The 21,831-nt window shown below is 40.7% G+C and overlaps 2 protein-coding genes and 1 pseudogene across 2 annotated transcripts in view; 1 reads left to right on the top strand and 2 right to left on the bottom strand.

The window, feature by feature from the left end:
- fam20b (FAM20B glycosaminoglycan xylosylkinase) overlaps positions 1 to 13,855 on the bottom strand; it is a 34,269-nt gene extending 20,414 nt beyond the window's left edge. The window contains exons 1-5 of the mRNA XM_085152619.1: positions 13,208 to 13,855; positions 11,818 to 12,170; positions 10,408 to 10,655; positions 10,224 to 10,310; positions 10,003 to 10,112 (exon numbers count right to left, since the gene is read on the bottom strand). Coding sequence (XP_085008745.1) covers positions 10,003 to 10,112; positions 10,224 to 10,310; positions 10,408 to 10,655; positions 11,818 to 11,946 — 574 coding nt within the window. The 5' untranslated portion in view covers positions 11,947 to 12,170; positions 13,208 to 13,855. The remainder of the gene's footprint in view (positions 1 to 10,002; positions 10,113 to 10,223; positions 10,311 to 10,407; positions 10,656 to 11,817; positions 12,171 to 13,207) is intronic.
- Positions 2,541 to 4,095, top strand: LOC146490900 (uncharacterized; annotated as a pseudogene).
- A 645-nt stretch (positions 13,856 to 14,500) lies between the features above and the next one.
- Positions 14,501 to 21,831, bottom strand: part of ralgps2 (Ral GEF with PH domain and SH3 binding motif 2) — a 51,898-nt gene continuing 44,567 nt past the window's right edge. Inside the window, exons 16-19 of the mRNA XM_085152616.1 lie at positions 20,898 to 20,990; positions 20,021 to 20,126; positions 18,661 to 18,752; positions 14,501 to 18,577 (exon numbers count right to left, since the gene is read on the bottom strand). Coding sequence (XP_085008742.1) covers positions 18,548 to 18,577; positions 18,661 to 18,752; positions 20,021 to 20,126; positions 20,898 to 20,990 — 321 coding nt within the window. The 3' untranslated portion in view covers positions 14,501 to 18,547. The remainder of the gene's footprint in view (positions 18,578 to 18,660; positions 18,753 to 20,020; positions 20,127 to 20,897; positions 20,991 to 21,831) is intronic.

The raw sequence follows: 21,831 nt of genomic DNA, 5'->3' as shown, positions 1-21,831 counted from the left end.
GAAGATAAACAAGCGGACACGCGATGGTTTTACCTTGTTGCTAATGACAACGCTTGTCCGTCTGTAGTGTGGTTATATTAAATATAAGAGAAAGAGAGAACTTTAGGAAATTAATATAGCCACTACAGTGACCATCAAAACGATGAAAAAATATTGCCCTAAACAGTTTATTTTGCAACACCACGAAACAAACGATAGCGTAAAATGAAACGATGGACGTTTTTATATCGTTATCTGATATATATTGTTATATCGAACAGCCCTACTTCCACAGGCATCAGATCTCAATCCAATAGTGCACCTTTGGGATGTGGCAGAACGAGAGATTTGCATCGGTAAAAGTCAGCAGAAACTGTGTGATACTGAGGAATGTTTTGAACACCTGGTTGAATCTATCTCATAAAGATTTGAGGCAGTCCTAAAGGCAAACAGGGAGTCCAACCTAGTGCTAGCTAATCGCTGGTGAGTTTATATGTGACTTGAAAGCAATTTACACAATTTACATGTTCTAATGTCACTTTTACATGGCAAGTTACAAAACAAGGAAAAAAATCCCTTATTTTTCTTGCTTTAAAATAGATTAAGATAAATTAATAAAGCTGTATTCTTCATGCTGGATGTGTGAATCAGTGTCAAAGAGAATTACACTTATCTGCAAGGTCACATTAAGCTTTTCTTTTTCTACTATTGTAAAACTAAATGGAACAAATTAAAACTCCCAAAAGCAAAAACTTATAAATGCATATAATTTTTAAAAAAATCTAAATTTATTTATAAATGCCCACCTGTCTACCAGTAATGCCATGACTGTTTCATCAACTTCCCCATATATGATACAAAGTTCACACTAATCATACCAGATTTCATTCCACAAGCACAACATAAAAACTGAGTTAATATGTTCAAAGGTCCAATTTTATCTCCATTTATGTCAAGGTCTGAGCTAACAGCTGCTGTATGACGTGGTTCATTTACTGCTGCTATTTCTTACCTGTACCATCTATGCAGAATCTGCTGCTACGTGGGTGTGAACATTTTAGTTAAAGCACATTTATGTTTAATTCACTGTGAACTGATGGTGTGTGATTAAATAACACTGTCTCCACTTCTGTCTGCTCAAAGTTGGCTTCGTGAAGAAAAAAAAAATCTAACACTTGGTGATGTTTGTGTACTCAGCTCATTTAAGACAGGCTTTTGACAATGAATTCTTAGGACAAATTATCTCAATTACGAGATCTACTTGTACACGGAAGTGGTTTCAACTCTAATAGATGTTCAGATAATGACTTCTTCTAACATCTATGTTTGCTGATGCAGCTGTAAATGTTTCGCTCACTCACAACAAAGACTAATATTTTCTCACGGCGGCTCTTGGTAGTCGAGACATCGTTTTGCAAATTTTTAGTGGGTTTTTCCTACAGAACGAAATTTCATTGAAACATATCAGAAAATGTGTAATGTTTGTACAAATCTCAACAATAAAACCAAAACTTCATGCGTGACTATATGAAGGTGGGGGCAGGCCTCTTTAGCATCAAACAACTCTTTGAAGTTCTTCTTTATTAAAGACCACCAGTAAGAAGTAAATGACACATCTGTGTAGCTGCCGTTGCCCCGGGTATGCAGCTTTTATGTTGTACCTTTTAGAATCGACTCATGAGTTCATTGAAAGAAAGAATTGGCTTTACATTACAAAGCCAACTATATGAATGGCCTGAAAAGCTGGTAATGAAATATGGGGAAAAAAAACTAAACAAAAACAAAACACTTTTACACCGTGTTAATGACAAAACCAAACAAGACAAATTTTGATTTTTTAGGCAAGAAAATAAATAAATAAATGAATAAATAACTACAAACAGAAACAAAGTGTCATTTATCACACAAACTACAGATGGTTAGGATTTAGTTATTAATTTAGAATTGATTACCCATAAAAAAAAGAAGTTGTATACTGCCAACATACATGACTTCCAAGCTATTTAAACACTATAAGTGGCTTAAAAAATGCAAAGAAATATTGGGACATTGGTAATAAAACCGCTGGTTATGACTGGATATACAGAAAAAAAGAATCCCAGAAAGATTTATTCTTTCACAAATAAAGACATTCTGCTAGTGCCTTGTTGGCACTGGGCTGCATGCCCTTTTGCCTTCAAAACTACTTTAACTCTATGTGGAACAGATTCAACAATCCTAAAGGTGCTGTTCTGGATAGAGAACTGATGTAGTGCAGTCATGTTAAAGAAAGCTTGTACAGTATAGTATATTTCTATTCCATAGACCTCCCGAGGAATGTAACACATCTGGTCGATGCAGCCCACAACATCTCTGACTGGCGTGGAATGTTATGGCGTACATTAAGCTAGCAACGTTGTAAGTTTTCATGTAGATTTCCAACTGCAGCCTAATTCAGGCATAAGGCACCCAAACGCTGCCAAGAATGTATCTCTACACCATTACACCATCACCGTTCATATAAGTCAGGATGCATCCATGCTTTTCTGTTGTTTATGCCACTTTCTGACCCTACAATCCAAATGTGCCCCTCTTCAGAATACCTTGGTTATGGTATTCTGGTTAGTAACTGCTACCTTCCTTCCTTTAAAGCAGTCTCCTCATTCGCCTCTGACCTCAACAAGACAAATCCAGTGAGAATTGTTAATCACTGGATATTTTCTCTAGAGGTTGCTCTGCGAAATTCCCAGTAGATGAGCAGTTTTTTAAACTTTAAAAGGTGCGCTCTCCTCCCCATTCATGCTTATTTTGAACTTACATTTTACATTTACATTTCACTTGCAAGCTTACATGCTTAATTTGAACTTCAGCAGGTGACAATATCTACATGCCCAAATGCAATGAACTGCAGCCATTTATTTATTTACTTTTAAATTGCTAAATGAGGAAGTAAAACAAAAACCAAACTTGAACCTCAGTGGTAAACCATTATAATCACTTCAGCAAGTAGAGGAAATCAGTGCATGGCGTGATAGGCCGTCTGTAAACACACTTTGTTACTGCATCCACAAAATCCAAGTTTAAAGTTATGCCAAACGTGGCGAAAAACATACCGTGCCTCCAGAAAGTATTTACAGTAGTTGACTTGTTCCTCATTTTGTCAATAAGTGTTTACAGCCTTTGCCATGACAGAGCATAGGTGCAGCCTGTTTCCACTGATCACCTTGTAGATTTTTCCATAACTTAATTCGTCCAAGCCCACCTGTGGTAATAGGTCCACCTGTGGTAAATTCAGTTGAGTGAAGATCCTTTGGAAAGTCACACACCTGTCTAGATAAGGTCTCATAGGTGACAACGCATGTCAGAGCAAGGAATTGTCTGTAGACCTCGGTGACACGATAATATCGAGGCGCAGATCTGGGGAACGGTACAGAAAAAACTCTGCAGCACCAAAGGTCCCAGTGAGCACAGTGGCCTCCATCATCCATAAAAGGAAGAAATCCAAAAAACACCACAACTCTCACTTGAGCTGGCCACCAAATAAATTTGAGTAATCAAGGTAGAAGGTTTTAATCAGGGAGGTGACCAAGAACCAGATGCTCATTCATTCATTCATTCATTCATCAGAACTCCAAGATGGCTTTGAGGAAAAAGGAGAACCTTCCAAAAGGACTATAATTTCTGAAACATTTGACCAATCCGCCCTATACGATGGACTGGCCAGACAGAAACCATTCCTCAGTAAAAGGCACATAACCGTCAACCTGAAGTTTACCTTTAGGCACCTGAAGATCTCATAGACCATGTGAAACAAAGTTCTGTAGTCTAATGAAAAAGACTTAGCTCACTGGTTAAGCATCATGTCTGGAAGAAACCAGGCACCGCTCCTTACCTGGTCAATACCATCTCTACAGTGAAGCATGGTGGTGGCAGCAGCGGATGGCAGGGGTGTTTTTTGGCAGCAGAAACTTAAAAGACCGGTCAGGGTCGAGGGAAAGATTAATGCGGCAATGTATAGAGACATGTTTGATCAAAAACCTGCTCCAGAGCTCTCTGGACCTTGGAGTGGGGAAAAGCTTTATCTTCAAACAAGACAAAGTCAATATAACAAAGGAGTGCTATGAGATCACTCTGTGAACATCCTTGAGTACACAGCCAGAGGAGCAAAAGCTCTGAATACTTTATGTAGATGTTTGATGTTTGTTTTTTTATTTAATTGACTTTTTTAAAATTAATTTGTAGAATTTCATTATTGAAATACCATGAACTTGCTTGGACGACAAAATGTACCTTCAAAATGGAAATAGCAGCAGATAATTTATTAGTAAGTAAGAGATAATCACATTTGAGATCTCAAAACAAAGCAGTGAGCCACAGAAAACACCGTACATCTGCTTTCACAGGTAGGTAAACTGATTTTTGTGGCTTAAATGTGTTGAGTTCCCAGTTTACTAAACATTTTTAAGGCATGTCTGGCTTTGCGTCCATTTTATCGATCATCTCTGCTGGTTCTCATCTTCCAATTAGAAAAGGACAGTAACAAATTTGATCTGATTTCATGTGACTATGTGGCAACACCAGCGGACTGGACTCAGCAGGACCGTGTCCTTGTTTAGTGCTGTGAGTGCAAAAGGCACAAAAAAAATTTAAAAAATACAAGCAAGGTGAGTGAGAATGAGAGCAAAAGTGATTTACAGAGTTAAAACTGAAATCAGAATGAAAAAGAAAGTGGACAAATGAGTCAAATAAAGGAAAATTATTCATTCAATAACACCACATTTAGCAGTGGACGATCTGGCCAAAAGATTATATTAAAATCTTTTGCTGTACAATTGCAACTGACAGATTAAGCCCACCACATGATGTGTGCAAAAAGCTGTATGTGTGTGAAGCCTAATATGTCATCTTAAAGCTAAATGTCAAATTAGTACATTTCTGCATTGTGTTGTGATTTTATCTGAAAAAATTCTGGCCATAAGTGATGATTCGTATCTTCACCACATTCACAGCAGCAAAGTCACTTTATCAAACTGCTGGTTTAAAATTAAAAAACCCCACACATATACACACACACACACACACACACACACATACACAAACAAACAAAAAAACCCAAACCAAAACATTTGTGACATATCACTCAGCTATGTCAAAAAAGAATCATGGTTACACATAGTCATCATTTTTTCCTATCCTCCCTGCCTGTGGCTAATGTGGGTAACACTATTAGTAAGGGTGGGCTGAATCTATTTCAGTCTCTCACTAGTTTACAAGAATATGGCAAATTTTTATAAATACAGATGTGATACAGAGAGCTTTCATTTTTGCTTTTTCACGACAACATTTATCTGACAAGTGTGCTCTGTTTGTGTAGAACGTGATAAGATCACATTTCCACATGCTGAAATCTGCTGACAGGGGGTTTGATAAAAAGCTATAACTTTTTCCTTCCAAAGATATGTCTGACTCTTCACCCGTGTTCACTCATTTAGTTTCAGATCACCCACTTATATACCTATTTGCTGTTTTAAGAGCATGTGTTCCCACTGAAAAGCATTGGTATATACAATATCGTCCAAAAAGTCTTGATCCAACATCACTTCTTTACATTTTCTTAGGAAAATTGAAAATATGCCCCATTTTATATTGAAATATGTGCAGACAAATGGAAATACAGTACACGAGGCAAAAACAAAATTTGTATAGTTTCTAATGAGATTCAAAGTCAACACTCGGTATGACCAAGTACACAGCAAAGCCTGAAGCAAACGCCCCATTAGACAAGAAAAGTCTACTTAAAGACTGTTTTTTAAGTAGAAGTACTGTTTTACCTCTCTTCTGACCACCTCCAATTTGAATTAAAAAAAAAAAAAAAAAAGTCATTACAGTAATGTACTGGACGTGTAGTTTGCCCCCCTCCCCACCTCATAAGAATGGCTTCCTGACAGCCACCCTTCCACTGAGACCATTTCTAATGTGGTTTCAATAGATGAATCAAGTTTCTTGACGTTTACATCCTGTTCATCTACTTTTTTAGGCCTGTCGCTTCTTTTTTTCCCCCCTCCACTTGTCCAGCTTCCTTAGTTTTATTTTAAGAACACACTGCATACCATGCTGAGATATACCAAGCTAATAGGTCTTCGGAAATTCAAGGAAAAACAACAACAACAAAGAGTTTAGATCACTTTAAAAACATTACAAGAAAGCCTAGTACTGTATAGCGCATGACAAGTACCTGGATTTTGTACTTGTAACAGCCAATAAAGATAAACAGGCTGTTCACTGACCCTGAATGATCACCACTGTGTGTACATAGCAGTAAGACCATGAAAATATTTAAAGTAGGAGTGGAAGTCATTGTCAGTACTAACAGAGTCAGTGGATGACTTTTGTAGACCGATCTGGAAGTTTGTATCATTATGATTACCTTGACAAAAAGCCAAAGGGGGGTTTCCATAAGTCGTTGGAATGGAACACAAATTAAGCTTAACAGAAAATTAAAATGGCATTGTACTGACACATTCTGTTCAGCAACAGTATTTTCACTGACACCACTTTTATGATATTTAAACAGTAAATGCAAATTGCCAAAAAAGTAAAAGCCAAGCATTAGGAGCTGAGAATCAAATATAAACTTAATAATAAACATTAACATTCCACTAAGTGTCTTCAACTCAGACGGCTGATCATTCTATTTTGAATGATCAGTGGAAAGTTCATATAAATTTGCATAAGTTTGCTACATGGAGGGAAGATGTAGAATTGGTAAGATTGGAAAATAGCTTGCGTTATTAAAAAAAAAATAGTGCTGTCAGTGTTAATCTCGTTAAAATTACATTAATGCCATAACCGCACTAATGCAGCAAATCTCCGTTAGCGAGTTATTATCGCAGATTGCTCCGTGCGTGGGGCTGCACCGCGTCGACATGTTAGCGTGGTTAGCTCGTTAACACGTTAGCGCTGTCCAGCACCACACTGTGCAGCGATCCGCGATAACTCGCTAACGGTAAATGTAATTGTGTCCAGGTGCACAAAATCTGCACATCCTCCCAAAAATGTTGGGAAGATGTGCAGGTTGTAATGAGGAAGAAACATTTCTAAACGTCTGCTGGATCTAAAATCTTAGCTGTTTGGTTTATACTCAGAAAAAAACATATATAGTAAGAGTGAAAAGTTACTGGTGGCCTGCTAAATGCAAAAAGAATTACAGCAATGCTACAGAAGAAAACAAATGGATCAAAAAGTATTCAAAGGGCAAAACAAAATACAATCAAACCTGCCACGAGAAAAAAAAAAAGTATTTATGTTCTTAAGGTAAGCTAGAAATCTCTGGGCATGTATCGGTGACATTTATGGATTTTAGCAAAAATACTGACTTATCTGAAGTAGGGCTGCCACAAACGATTATTTTGATAGTCGACTAGTCGATTATTTTTGCGATTAGTGGACTAATCAGATCATGCATCCATTGGACGTACAACATACAGCTTATTGCACCAGCATGCATCTGCTCTTATATAACTATCATTAGCTTACAGCTTTAAGTGTTTAAGGTATGTGCTAACTAAAAATAAAGAAGATGACAGTTTATTGAATTTTAATGAAGTTTGCAGATTGTTTTGGTAAAGTTTAATAAACTCCTTGCTATCTAAAATATAACAGGACACCGGAGTATATTCTCGAGCATCTCACACTTCTGATAATCAGTTGTCTTCTTGATGTTTATTCAGCTGTGTAAAAACTATAACTTTAATCTCAGCCAAACCGATTTACTCAGGAACAAATAAAACACAAAAAAAGCCAAACAATAACATTTTTAAGTTATCTAAGTGACTTATATATCATGTTTAACCTGAGTAGCGAAAGACGGTGGTGGGTTTGAAAATGATGTGCCGGGAGTCTGGTGTTCTCACGGGCTCTAGTGAGCCTTGCCCCCAGCTAGCTATCGAGCTAGTGGGTAACAGACGAAAACGTCGGAGGGCTTTTGAAAATATGTGGTGTCTTGATAAACTGAGCAGATATTTGAGGTTTACACAGCTACATTCTCGCCTGAAAATATGTTAAACGTTTCTTTTGTGACCCAGAAAGAATAATAAGAGTAATATTAAAACTAACTAGCTGCCGCCATTGTTGACAACTGAGCAGGGCGCTATGGATTCTGGGACACAGCTTCTTCTTCTTCGGGGTTTAACGGCAGCTGGCATCCTTGTACATGCAGTGCTGCCATCTTCTGTTTCAGTCCGTTATTACACTCTTAAATCCTACTACTTATTCCTGCGTCTTTTGGGATCTTACAAAGCCTCAAACGACACGTCGACTATTAAATTAGTTGTCAACGATTTTAATAGTCGACATAATCGTGACTAGTCGACTAATCGTGGCAGCTCTAATCTGAAGAGGATACTGAAAACTGTCTGTGAACACAAGACTGATGTATGAGTAAGGGCAGAAGAGGGAAGAGTTTTTGTTTTTTTAATTGTTTTTTTTTTATGCAAGTCTTGTTCTTCTGTTTGTGGTTGTAGAAAATGAACATTCAATAAAGACATCCATCCATCTGCTTCTGCTTATCAGGGTCGCGGGGGGCGCTGGAGCCTATCCCAGTTGTCATAGGGCGAGAGGCGAAGTACACCCTGGACAGGTCGCCTGTCTGTCGCAGGTCTAACACATAGACCGACAACCATTCGCGCTCATGTTCACTCCCGCATTCACACCTATGCACAATTTAGATTCATCAATTCACCTTTCCCCACTAACTGCATGTCTTTGGACTGTGGGAGGAAGATGGAGTACCCGGGGAGAACCCACGCAAACACGGGGAGAACATGTAAAAACTCCACACAGAAAGACCCCAGCCTGATGGTGGAATGATGGGCGGCAACAGTGCTGCCCTCAATAAAGTCATGGTTAGGAAAAAAGACGAACATCGGGCTAAATACATTCTATGAAAGTCAACATTCACGAGTGGGGTATTTATTTACTGCATTTTATGAATAGAGTGAAATCAGAGCCGTCCATATTATTATTACTGTGCTGCTGGAGCATTCTGTAACATTTTTAACACAGTAATTTGAGATAAAAATAAATAAAATCCTTTGTATATTGTGCCAAATTAGAACACTTCACGCTAGTTTATATTGTAAGCTAAAGACCTTGAAATAAAACAGAAAGCCCCAACATTCAGATGACCCTCTTTGAGCAAGCACTGGGTGACAGTGGGAAGGAAAAAAATTCCCTTTTAACAGGAAGAAACCTCCAGCAGACCCAGGCTCAGGGTTAGTAATAACTAATAATTAAATGCAAAAAAGGTGCATAAACACAAGAAGAAACACTCAGTGCATCATGGGAAGCCCCCCTGCAGCCAAGCCTAGGAGGAGGAGAGTATTCAGGGTCACCTGATCCAGCCCTAACTGTATGCTTTAGCAAAAGGAAAAGTCTTAAGGCTAATCTTAAAAGTAGAGAGGATGTCTCGTTTCCCAAATCTAAAATGGGACTTGCTTCTACAGAAGAATAGCTCAAAAACTCAAGGCTCTGCCTTCCATTCTCATTTTAAATACCCTAGGAACGACATGTAAACCAGCAGCCAGAGAGTGAAGTGCTCTATTGGCGTGGGGTGGTATTTACTTTAAGATGTGGCCTGATCATCTCCGTTTAGATCAAGACCTTATATGTCCAATGTGTCACTTCTTGCACATTGTATACGTGTCAAGCGGAGAGAGGAGGTGGCAGCTTGATGACACCAAAAAACAATGGAGAAATAGAGCAAACAGTGTTCCAGTTTTTCTGGTTCTGGTCTTGTTTAAAGACTATGAAGACTCACACACACACGCACGCACATGTTACGGGTTTTATTGGTAGGGAAAATTCCGAAGTAGAAAAGTTAGTGCACCACTCTTTATTTAATGTCACTGCTTTTATAATTTATCAGAAAAGTCGACCATCTGTGATATGCAACTTTCAGCTGTCCACCCTTCAACCACATTTCCTGTCTGCTATGTCAATGATTCGGTTTTCTGAAAGAAGACACAGTAGGTCACAGATACTCACCCTGCATGAGAAAAGTGCTGAGAAGTTGGTCTGTGGCCACAGGTTTGATCTCAGTTCGCAGATTGACGTATCGACCAACCACCAAAGGTGCTCTCCTGAAACCAAGGATCCTGCGTAGAGGACGAAGATTACAAAACAGGACCGAAGATGACACTCTCGACAGACCACAGAATGTTTCAAAAAATAAATGACAAAGAACTCAAATAACCATGATTACAAACCTGTCCAGGTGAAAAGCAGCTACCTCCGCATTGTGTCTGTCATAGCCTGCGTATGGCTCTCCTTCGACCACATAGTCTCTGTTGTACCTGAGCCAGGGTGGAAATAAAAATAAAATAAATAATAAAACAAAAGTAAGAAGAATAAATCAATCTGTGACAGAATTTTTTTTTAATTAAGCCTGACCTCTTGGGTTTGAAAACCACTTTCTGTCCTCCGTCTAGCACCAGCAAGGCTTTGAGCTGTGTGCCCTTATAGCCCACATCTGCCCGCTCTATCCTGGCAGAGCTCAGGGAAGTAAGCACAGCAGCCAGCTCTGGAGTCTCTTCAGGGTACACCTCTCTGGGGCCCACCCACTGGCTTGCTATCTCCCATGGAGACTGGAGGGTGTTGGTAAGGCGAGCGCCCCGAGACAGTGAAAGACCAGCTTCCATCTTTGAGGGATGAGTAATAATAACACATTGCATGAGACAACATAAGATAAGATTTTAAATAATGAAACTTAGTTTATTAATACTTAAACTTAAACAAGACCAGCATATTTTAAATGCTTTATAACATTGTTGGCTATGACTGTGCACCCAGTTAGTGATCCCAATGAAAGCACATTTTTTAATGTAAAAGTCAAAAGTTTCCATCCACTCATCATGGGCATGAGCGACACAGTTATTTAAGTCTTTTAATGATTTCTGTGAGCTGTTCTTTTTCCAGAATTATTTATTTTGGAATTTCTCTAATCCAAATAGGATTAAAAGTATACATACAGACATATATATACTCAAATATATACATACACCTTGGCTAATATTTTGTTAAATGTCCCTTAAAAACTTGCACGTCAACCAGAGGCTTTTAGTAACCATCAAAAAGATTTAAGCTAACTCTTCTTGGTAGAGTTTTCATTTTATCAGGTTGGATCCATCCACAAATTTGCAACAGGGATGAGGTAGGGATTTTGTGAAGGCCATTCCAGAAGTGTGTTCTGGAAGTTTCCAGTTCATGGCAGGCTTCCTGGGTTGTTGTTGAACATCCTAACCGATTTCCTTTCGTGCGAAGGTGACAGTTCGGGTCTTCTTTCAGATGATGGAAAAGTGGTAATACACCTGAATGACCTCTAGTTGCACATCCACCTGCAGTTGATGATCATGGAATCTCCAGAAGACCTTCCCAACTTCACAAATCCTCAATTCTTCTTCTGAGTTCCTCAGACTTTTCCAGTGTTCTGACTATTTGTCAATTCAATGAGTGCTGTCAAAAAAATCCTTTTTATGATGGCAAAGAGAAACTACCAGTCTATAGGCCTTGGCCTTGTCAAGTTAAAAGACACCGTTGAACCAGCTAATTATTTAAGTGAATGTATATACACATTTCAGCCTGTATGTATGCTTTTGACTTGTGTGTGTGGATTTGAGCATCCAGTTCCTTTTTAAAGTCATTAAAGACGTATGCTAAACAATCACTCCATCCTGTAAAAACAACCGCTCCAAGAAAGTAGTAATATTAAAAAAAATGCAAATTACCATATCATTCATGTCTATGGTGAGTGGAAACTTCTGATCGCAACTTTAACATGAAACAGCCCACTTGCATCCTGACCTTGCGAAACGCTCTGAGGTCCCGCCGGCTGGCTGCAGTTCCTTCACCTCCATCCAGCAGGAAGATCTTGGCCAGGCCCAGCAGGAGGAGCACGGCACACAGCACCACCATGCGCTGTTTGAGCTTCATTTCCACACTGACTGGCCCCGACCTCCTCCTTGCCTGTAGTTGTGCGTCTCCCCCACAGCGAACACCCCTCACCCTTGATGCATGGCCCCTGCAGCTCACCGTCACCTGCCTGCCTGCCTGCACTGTAAGACCAACTTGTCTGAAGGACGGGAGCTTTTCTGCCTTTTCCCTGGAGCTGCAGTCTAAGCAAACAGGCAGTCACCAGCAGGGAGACAGCAGGAGAACTGGGAGAGGGAGAGATGAAAGATGTACTGTCAATAATATGTGAAGTGAAAACTGATTGATTCGCTGCCTCTCTGGCTCGGTTCCCCCCAGGGCAGAGGATGACCCAGTACTGCAGCACAGTTGAAACCTGTCCAGAATGTGCAACTACATCACGATGGCAGAGTCTGGTCTGTGGAAATGTGTGCGTACGTTCAAAAGTAAGCTTTGTGCCAGCAGCAAAGCTTACTTACTGTAGCTGCTGCTGCCAGCTGGGCTTTATTAAAGGTGAGGGACCAACGTTTACAACAAGGTGGTTCACATCCCTTCCTCTCCTGCACGAGGATGAGGGGATAGGGTGGCGGCGGGGTGTTGTTGTTATTGAACCTGCCTTTTCTCACTTAAGAAATGATGGACATGTCGTCCTGCTGTGGTGCAGAGGGGGTCCACTCCTGCCGCTGCTGGTTGACACATTACAGTGGCTCTGCCTTTAACGCAGAGAGGAGTTTCCTGAACCACAGTGATGTTCATCTAATCCTAAACCGTTATCCTCAGCTACACACAAACGAGGCGTTACGGATCACAGCAGTTAAATTATCCAGCTGCCACGTTCACCTGCCCGTTATTTACCTGCCTCCGTTGCTCTCGTTGTGGCTGCCGAGCCGAAATTAATGTTACCAGGCTGTGACATAATGACAACAAACCGGCCACGAACGAGCTACATTAAAAACACCGGTTAATAAGCTCTATCGACACGGGTTTGGCCACGCAGGCATCGTCTCCCATACAATTGCTCTTTCATGCAGCCACCGAGGAAACGGCTGGCGAGCACTGCCCGCATAAAAAACACAAAATACCAGAAAGGCACTTTTCTACCGGAGACTGCCCCCGTTATTCGTTTCTGCCAGGTCACCACGGGCTCGTTCACATCCGTGACAACACAGCTAGTCGTTTAGCAAACCGCTGTACACCTTGCTGTGCGTGTTAGCTAAAGCAGCCCGCTAGTAGCACACAGTACGTCGTCTGTTGTGTTTACTGGGCACAGACCGAGCAGACTTACCTTATGCTCATACGCCGTTCACTGTAGATTACGTATCACACAGCTGTCCTTTCAGTCTTTCAAAACGAAAGTTGGTGTTAGTAAATTGGCTAGGTGCTAGAAGTCGCGGTGATTTCTCCCTTTTTTTTTAACCCCCCTCGGAAGCTCCCTTTCCTCCGCCCTTTTCTTCGATTCCTTCTGTGCCCTGCCGTGTCCACTTCCGAAACACTTCCTCCGTCTGCATGACAGCCAGGTAGCCACCAGGCGGCAGTGTTGGCCTGTAGGGCCCGCCCCCAGAAACTGAAACACCGTGTGTGTGCATGGGTGTTGCATATGCAACACCCATGCGCATAAAATGCAGATTGGCTCTTTGTATATTATTAATAACGGATAAAGATTTGTGTGGGATCAAACCTATGAGTGGAACACGACCTTTTGCTGACTTCTGAAGTGGGAGATCACACAATGGGTTTGGGAACCACTAAAAAATAAAAGTCCCCAAATCTTTTTTTTTTTTTGGAGATGTGAACTAGTGTTATTATAGATTTACACCATTCTTAAAATCTATAGGGGGCATTTGTCAGGGGCCCGAGTTAAGATGTTGAGAACAGTTTGGGGTCCGTGTTTCAATTAGAAACTGATGAGGAAAATAGATTTGGCAGGGTACTGACAACGGCCTGCCTTTGCTTTGATGCAAATCTGAAGAAAAATATCTGTTATACAGCCATTAAAAGTTCATAGGTTTATTGACTCCTGGTCACCTCTTTTTTCCCCCCCCCCTTTCAGCAGGTGCTTTTGCTTGACTCGCTCTCATTCTCATTTTCCACCTTGGAAAATACCTCCCTCGTGCTACTGACGGCAACATTTCTCTACATCTCTTGCATGTGTGATAAACAGGAAGACGTACGAACGGTCGCAGGTATTCAGATACCTAAAATCACTAGCAATAATGGAAAACAAATATAACACTTCATGAAAGCAGCTGAGTCAAGCCTTTTGGCACAACTTCAGCCTGCTTGCAAAGTGCAAGGGGGAGAGGCGAAACTCTCAAGGAGCCAAAACTCAACGGCAACATCCTGGATGAAGACCACAGACAAATGTGTTGCACAAGCAATAAAAATTGCTCTTCATGCCACAAGTGTTGCAGAGTTTTTGACCTTTAAAGACACCTGACTAATGGAGGCATTTAGCCACCAGTGCCAGTAAACGTATGACGCAACACCTCCACATTCTTATTGTTTGAGCAAAAACTTTATTTTTATTATGAAAGTTGTTTGTTTTTTTTCTTGGAAGACAGACCACATAAAAAAGGGATTATTTTAAATCATTTTATTTGAATAATTAGGAGGCCTGAGAAGTAAAAAACAAAAGAACCCCCCTCCCCAAACATTTAAACTGTACCCAACAGACAAAACACCTTTAACTGTTAAAAGTACAAACAAAAATAGTTAATACTTTATGTATGACTAACACCTCAGTGCGTTATTAGTAATGCAAAGCCAACATCTATAGTGTAGTGGATCTGACTGTAACCTAACGATGATTAAGAAAGTGTAATAAGAATAAAAAATAACCAACAGAGTAACTGGAGTGCTCTGGTTTTGTTTTTCGATATTTTGTTAGACTTAAAAATCTAGATTGCTTTAAAAAATATATGTTGGCATCACTACTACGAAGAAGCCATACTACTAGACATTGTGCTCATCACCAGTTCCAGATTTTTTTTTACTTTATTTTTTTTAAAAAGGAGAAGGGAGGAGTGGGTGGAATTGTCAAATAGCACTGTGACATGTAATACGACCAAGACTCACATTCACCTGCACAAATCTGTGCTTCATTTCACAGTCACACACAACCTTCAACAGAACAACGAGCATAAAATTGATGTGAAGTTTTAAAAAAACCCAAAAAGTGTTTATTGTTACTCAGTCACTAGGCAGCGCATCACTCAAAGAGGTCATAGCACTGGCCACAGACATGATGCAGGCAGAGACGAGACACACACAGAGCTAGGTAAAGGGTGAAGGTAATTTATACATCACCCCCATCAGCTTTGACGACTTAAAATGCAGGCTGCCGTCGTTGCCGTCCTCGGTAAATGCTGAACGAATGCCTGGCTGGTGCACGAGAGGCACCGATTCACATTGAATACACTTCTCCAGCCAACCGAAAGAATAAACATCCTCCCATCGAACCCTCCATCTCGACAACGAGACCATTAAAAAGACCGATCTAGAATGAGCTTTGCCCGGAACAGTTAATACAGGGCAAGTTGTGCATGTGCAGACAGTATGGTCAGTTTTAAGGAAACAACACAAGCTCGTAATGCAGACACGAAAATGTTCAAGCGTGGCATCAAATTTCTTCATAAAAACCAAAAAAGATTATCTTAAAGGGAGCGTGGCTATATTACACTCTCCAAAAACAGAAGTAGTAGTGGTTGATCTTGAAATCCAACTCTAAATTAAACACCTGTTTCCATTACTTTGACCATATGCTGAACACCGAAAAAAAACCAAACAAAAAAACATGTAAACTCAGATTACAGTGAGAAAAACCACACATAAGAAAAAAATGCCTGACATAATTTGGGCTGCTCTCAAAGAGATTATTGCACCCAAATTAATTAAAAAACAAAAAACATTCTCTGTTCTGATGTCCACAGTAACATTTGTCTTTTTCTTCCACCGTTCTCATTTAACATCAGATAAAGCTAATACAAAGAAAGGAAACATTTGACGGGGGTCGCTGACCATCAAGACGGGCTTTGTTTAACATCTCTGCATTTTCTCCTTTTGCACAGACCACAGCTTTAATTCTTCCATAGTTGCACAAACTTATTTGACGCACTGCAAATGACATACTGTCTGAATATGTCAGTTAAGACAGAGTAACCAGCATCTTTAGACAAACGCAGGTAAATCGTCTCTCAGCCACCCATCCTGCGTCTCACATTTCATCCATTTCATTCACAGACCTCTTTTTGTCCCTTTGGCCAACCAGCAGTACTCAAACATCAGTTAGCCTCCACAGTAAGTCACTCTGGGATTTTCTTGCTTCACAAAGTCTCTCCTCAGCGCGTAGCTCCAGCAACAGCGGACACAGATGAGTTCCACTTCCTCTCTCCTTGTGAGTCACCTTTTCTTCAGAATTTCGGCACAGCACAACTCGGTGTGGAGCCATTGCATGAACTGGAAGTTAGCCACACACGATTAGGTAGCTGGTTAACCCCACTGCTCAGCAGTGATGGCAGCCTCAAGGGATTGCCTAATCTGGCTTGAATTACAATGTTATTATAAAAATAGAGACGTATGCACAGGCACACATATGCGCACACATACTTTAAGTCACCGTCACATTACGCAGGCCTGTTTTTGGCTCCCTCATTCATTCTTCCACAGGTTTATCCACTACAACGTCTCCTTTAACAAAAACAACTGAAACTCAATGAACCGGACATAAGCCTGGAGAAGAAGAAAAACCCATTAGAAAGCCGTTAGTATGGAACGTGTCCACCCCATTATCCTTTATCAACAGCCTGAAACCACCTCTGAGTTTAACACGCTGTCTAATAGATGGGACAGCGGTAGGCTTCCTATTAAATAGAATATGTGCAGTGAAGGGATTGTGAAACTGGGCATAGGATTGTGTAAACATACAGTGTAAACAGCTATTAAAAAGGAAAAATTTGATGTTTGACTATTACTGAGCAAAAAAAGCACCTCACTGTTGTGTACACCACCGTCGCTCCGCTCGTGTTTTTGCAAAAACCGCAAAAGTCAGCCTGTGACATACTGACATATACGGGATGTACAGCGGAAAATGTAAATCCCCGGTTTTTCCCAACTGAAACATACCAGTAACTACACGTAATTGCACTGCAGCTCTGTCTTTGATTTTATAAAGCAGTAGAAAAACGTGGTGGCAATGTCGCTTTGTACTACTTATAATCTCGGTGCTTATGCCATTTCCAAAAATTCTGAAGCCGGGCTTGGATACGAAGATGAGGGTCAAAAATAGAAAAACTAAAATTCACATGTACTTAAAAATAAATGCAAAAAAAAAAAAAAAGACATTCAAATGTAACAGAAACAAAATGTTGCTGTGCAATCATCTACTACATGGTAATACTGTGAACTGCACCGTCCCGCCCAAGAGAAAAAAAAACAAAACAGAAAAAAACAAAACATAATAAACAAAGATTTAAAATAGACTCTGTATGGCTCCAGGTAGCTTTGAGTGTCTACTCTAAACCAGAGGAGATAAAATCATGTATCACAAGTTTCTGTTGCTCTCTTTGACTCTTTCACAGTTTCGAGTCTTTAGTGTTTATGTGTATGCTTGTATCTGGTGGACAAAGCATCGCCTTTCTGAGTGGACGTCAGGCGGCAGCGAGCAGACAGCACTGGAGGAAAAAGAGCAACTCTCATCTACCCGACCGTGAACGCGTCTTAGCTTAGATTCTGGGATTATCGTACCTCTGTGGAAAACAGACAAGACTCCTCTGATTAAAGTGAATCTCCCACTCAGCGCAGTTATACCACCGCATACTGAACAGTAATAAAAACTAGACACATTCAGGAAGTGTAGGAATTGTTTCTGCTGGAATTGATTGCGAATAAGAGCCCTTACGTTTGCAACGATGCAATCAAATACATTTGTTTGTGTGTGTGTGTGTGTGTGTGTGCACACGGTAAATATAAATAACCATGTGACTTCGAGCCAATGCAAGTGATTGAAGTGATCATTAAATTGAACAATTTAAAGTGTGAAACAAGTAAAAATAAGTCTAAAGTCCGGTGAGTTAGTCTGACAAAGTGTGTTTGTTTGTGTGATCGTGCATCCACCTGAATAAAAAGATGGAAAACTTGCTTTCAAGCATGGGGGGTGGATAGTTCACCCAGTGAAAAGGAGGTGGGGGGGGGGACCACAAAAAAGGGGGGTGGGGGGGTCTGTCCTCCCTCAAAAAACAACAACAACAAAAAAAAAAACCTGTCAGTCTGTCAGCAAGGAGAAGTCAAATGGCTCCAGTGAAGGTGCTGAACAGAAGACACCGAAAGCAAACGGGAGACATGAGCAGTGGTGCAGGTCCTTGTTCAGTAGTTAATAAATCCAAAACAGTCATTTTCATCCACACGGATTCGCATTCACTGTCAAATACAAACACACACACAGGGTACTCTGGTTAAGGCAGTGGTGGCAGGTGAGGCTGCAGTGAGGCCAGGGCAAAGAATCGGAGAATCGGTGGTCAGGGTTGATGGCAGTGAAAGCTCCCATTACTGAGTCGGCACTCCTTCCCCATCGTCCTCATCTGTCCCCTCATCCCTCTCTCCTTTGCTCAGCCGCACTTCTAATCACAAGTCACTCAAATGACATCAAATTGGCTGGCACCTGTGAAAAAAGTCAGATTTTACAAAATGCACGTGTCAATCAGCCTCATGCATGTCTGTGTGTGCATATTCGTGTCTTCATACCTGTTGCCTATTGCTCTGACAGGCAGCACTCAGATGTTTGTACCAGAGCAAAGCATTCATTCTGTTCCCTGCCTGGTACTTGTAGGTGTTACCTAGGCAACGGAGACAAACAGAGTGAGGTGCCAGGTCTTGTAACCACCTGCTCTCTCAACAAGCTGGAAAGTTGGCTAAAAGCCTCACTTGACTTCGGTCTGCCCGATAAATTCATAGCAAAATCATGTGAAAAAATCTATGACAAAGTCAGATGATTTGTGTGTGTAAATGCACATTATTAACACCTGTGTATGAACATTAAGGATGTCAAGTATGACTAATCTGCAGGGCTTAAAGTGACAGGTTATAGCAAAAACAAATAAACATTTTCCCTCCGCCCTTTAGAGATATGTACTAATCTGGATAATTTGGATGTCAACTGCTCGATTTTGCATAATGGCTTTGGAAAATTACTTCCTTCTCTTGACTATTATGAAGCTGGATGGCACTTGACTTACATGCACAAAAGACACATCTAAAAAACTCTGCAGGTAAGTGCACTCTCAGAAATGTACAAACCTTTCTGTAAGCACTTTCAAGTGTTTAGTGCATGCAATTTTTCATGTGGGACTAGTTTCTTCCAAACTACAAAACACGCTGAAAGCTTAACAGATGCAGCTCAGTCAACAAGCTGGACGGATGTAGTTTGGAAGAAAGAAAATTCCCGCTCAGGTTTTCAAACTTGTTCTTTGAGGACTGCGAGGTGAATGCCTGTGTAAATGAATTGTCCCCTTTAGTTCAGAGACCCTCGCTGTTCAGCAACATTGTGGACACCACCCACATGTTTGCGTGCATTGGTGCCAAATTTTGATCATAATGACTGAAGAAAAAAAAAAAAATTGTTACCACCTGAATTTCACAATGAGATTATGACATTTCTTATCTTAGCTTTGGATCAGTTGGCAGGACATCTTGTATTCAATATAGTTAAGCAACTGTCATGAGTATGTATGAGTGTTATCTGATTATTTAGATTCCTTCAAGTTAAATTTATAGTCATTCAGAGCATTACAGTCATTCAGTGCATGAAGGTGAGCAAGAATAACAGATATAGACTCAGAAAGATGAACGAGGCCCCTCATGAAAACAACAATAAAATTGACAAAAACAAACAGCTTAACAAAACACAAGCTTATTTTGGTCTGGTTTTTCGCCTTCTGTATTGTGAGCATGAAGAGATGCCAAAAATATTAACTGACAAGCTTCAGCTTCAATTTAAACCCCCTGACCCACTTTACAATTTTAATGCATCCTTTTCACACACAGACTGTTCCTTGTATTAATCATTTCCTCTTTGCTTTCTCCCTCTCACGTGTTCGAGTCTCACCGTGCTCAGAGTCGGTCAGCAAGAAGACGTCAGGGTGCTCAGGATCGTCAGCCATCATAGCCATCAGACCGACCACACACACGATCTTGCTGGACGTGGACTTGAACTGGTAAGAAGCAAAGCCAAAACATAATCAACCTTCTCTGTTTACACGCGGAAGAATTATCAACACAAGCATTGTGTGTATGTGTGCGAACTCCCAGCATTGCATTTGCACTCCACAAGGTTCTCATTAGCCTGAGTGACACACAGGACTGCGAGTGATGTCACTGGCCTCATTATTCAATGAGTGCTACCATCTGTCCGTCTTCCTTGCACACTCAAACTCACACTCCCTGCGTTTCCTTCTGCTTCTCTGCCTCTTTTGAACTTCTGTAAAGTTTCAGTAAATGCTCTCAACCAACTGATGCTATACACCAAAGCGAACACACACTCACAGCCTACTTGTTTTTGAATGTCGTGTCGACATGACGTGAAAAATTTACAGCTCTTTGTTTTCATTTCCCTTTTCCCCTCCCTGTGCATACCAAGTACAAAGCACATGAAAAAGAATCCTTAAGTGTTTTTCTCAGACTTCATTTTGCAATTAAAGTTTTTAAGACTGAGTAAGTAATGGCTATCATATGTCGTCTCCTTATAAAGCAGAGTGTTTTGGGGTCATTTGGTACGCCGACTCACTTCTATCAACACCTGCAGTTCGCATGGTGGACATCTAAGACGTTTGGAAGTCTCAGTGTCGTTACGTTACGTTCCATCTGCTGTCCTCACCTGCTCGAAGAAAACACCACCTCTATAGCACCTGCTGCAAAAACGCTGCCCATGCATGCGTCACCAGAGTGTTAAAGAGTGTGCATGTGTGTGCGCTTGTGTGTCTTACATGTTTTCTCTCAGTGGCCTTCAAGGATTTGGCAGGGTAGTAGTAGAGTTGGGTTCCACACAGAGCAACCCAGTATTTGGTCCAAGATGCCACCTAGAGGCACAAATTGAAATCTGATCACACACTCTGATTCAACCACATTAAATCAATGAAAAACTACATAGAGTGACACTAACATGGTAACAGACTCTATATTAAAGCCACAGGCAAGAAAGCAAATGACACTTATCATCTTTTACAATGTAATCTGATGCTTGCCATTCACACGGACTTGAACTAAGAAGCTAAAAAACTCTTATAAACTAATCACACCTCCAAAATGGCAACAACCTCTGCTAGCTGGACAATACACAGGAATGGCTCAAGAAAAACGATACAGAGCCAAAGGCACTGACCCAACCAAGTCTCCAGATCCCAAATACTGGGAATGGACATTAGAGTCGTGGAAATCTGGAGTTTGGCCCGAGAGGTTCAGATTTTAGACTTTTGGGTCCAGCTGTTAAGCTTTTTGTGAGATGCCGAGAAGGGGGAATGGATGGCGTTTCCATGTGTGGTTCCCACTGTGAAGAACTGATGAGCAGCTTTGATGCTGTTGATAGGTGGGTTGGGGGCTTTTCTGGTGAGTCAAAACATACCTTTTGGCTTTGTAAGGGTTACATTCACCCACGAATGCCAAACTGGGATGAGATGGGCTGCAAAAGGAAAAGCAGCTGACAAGTGCTCAGCATATGTGGGAACTCCTTGAACAAGCATTTCAGGTGATGACCTCATGACGCTGATAAAGATGTTGCCAATATTGTGCAACACTGTTATGAAAGCTAACAGAACCTTAAAACATAAAACATATTTGAATAAAAAATAAAAAATAATCCTTTCTTGTGCTTGTGAAAGACTCAACATGCAATCTAAGGAGCTTGTTCTGCAAACTACAAGA

Source organism: Neolamprologus multifasciatus, chromosome 23, assembly GCF_963576455.1.
Source record: "Neolamprologus multifasciatus chromosome 23, fNeoMul1.2, whole genome shotgun sequence".
In the NCBI taxonomy this organism is placed as follows: Eukaryota; Metazoa; Chordata; class Actinopteri; order Cichliformes; family Cichlidae; genus Neolamprologus; species Neolamprologus multifasciatus.
The sequence above is the reverse complement of the archived record's forward strand: the minus strand, read 5'-3'. Positions and strand labels throughout refer to the sequence as shown.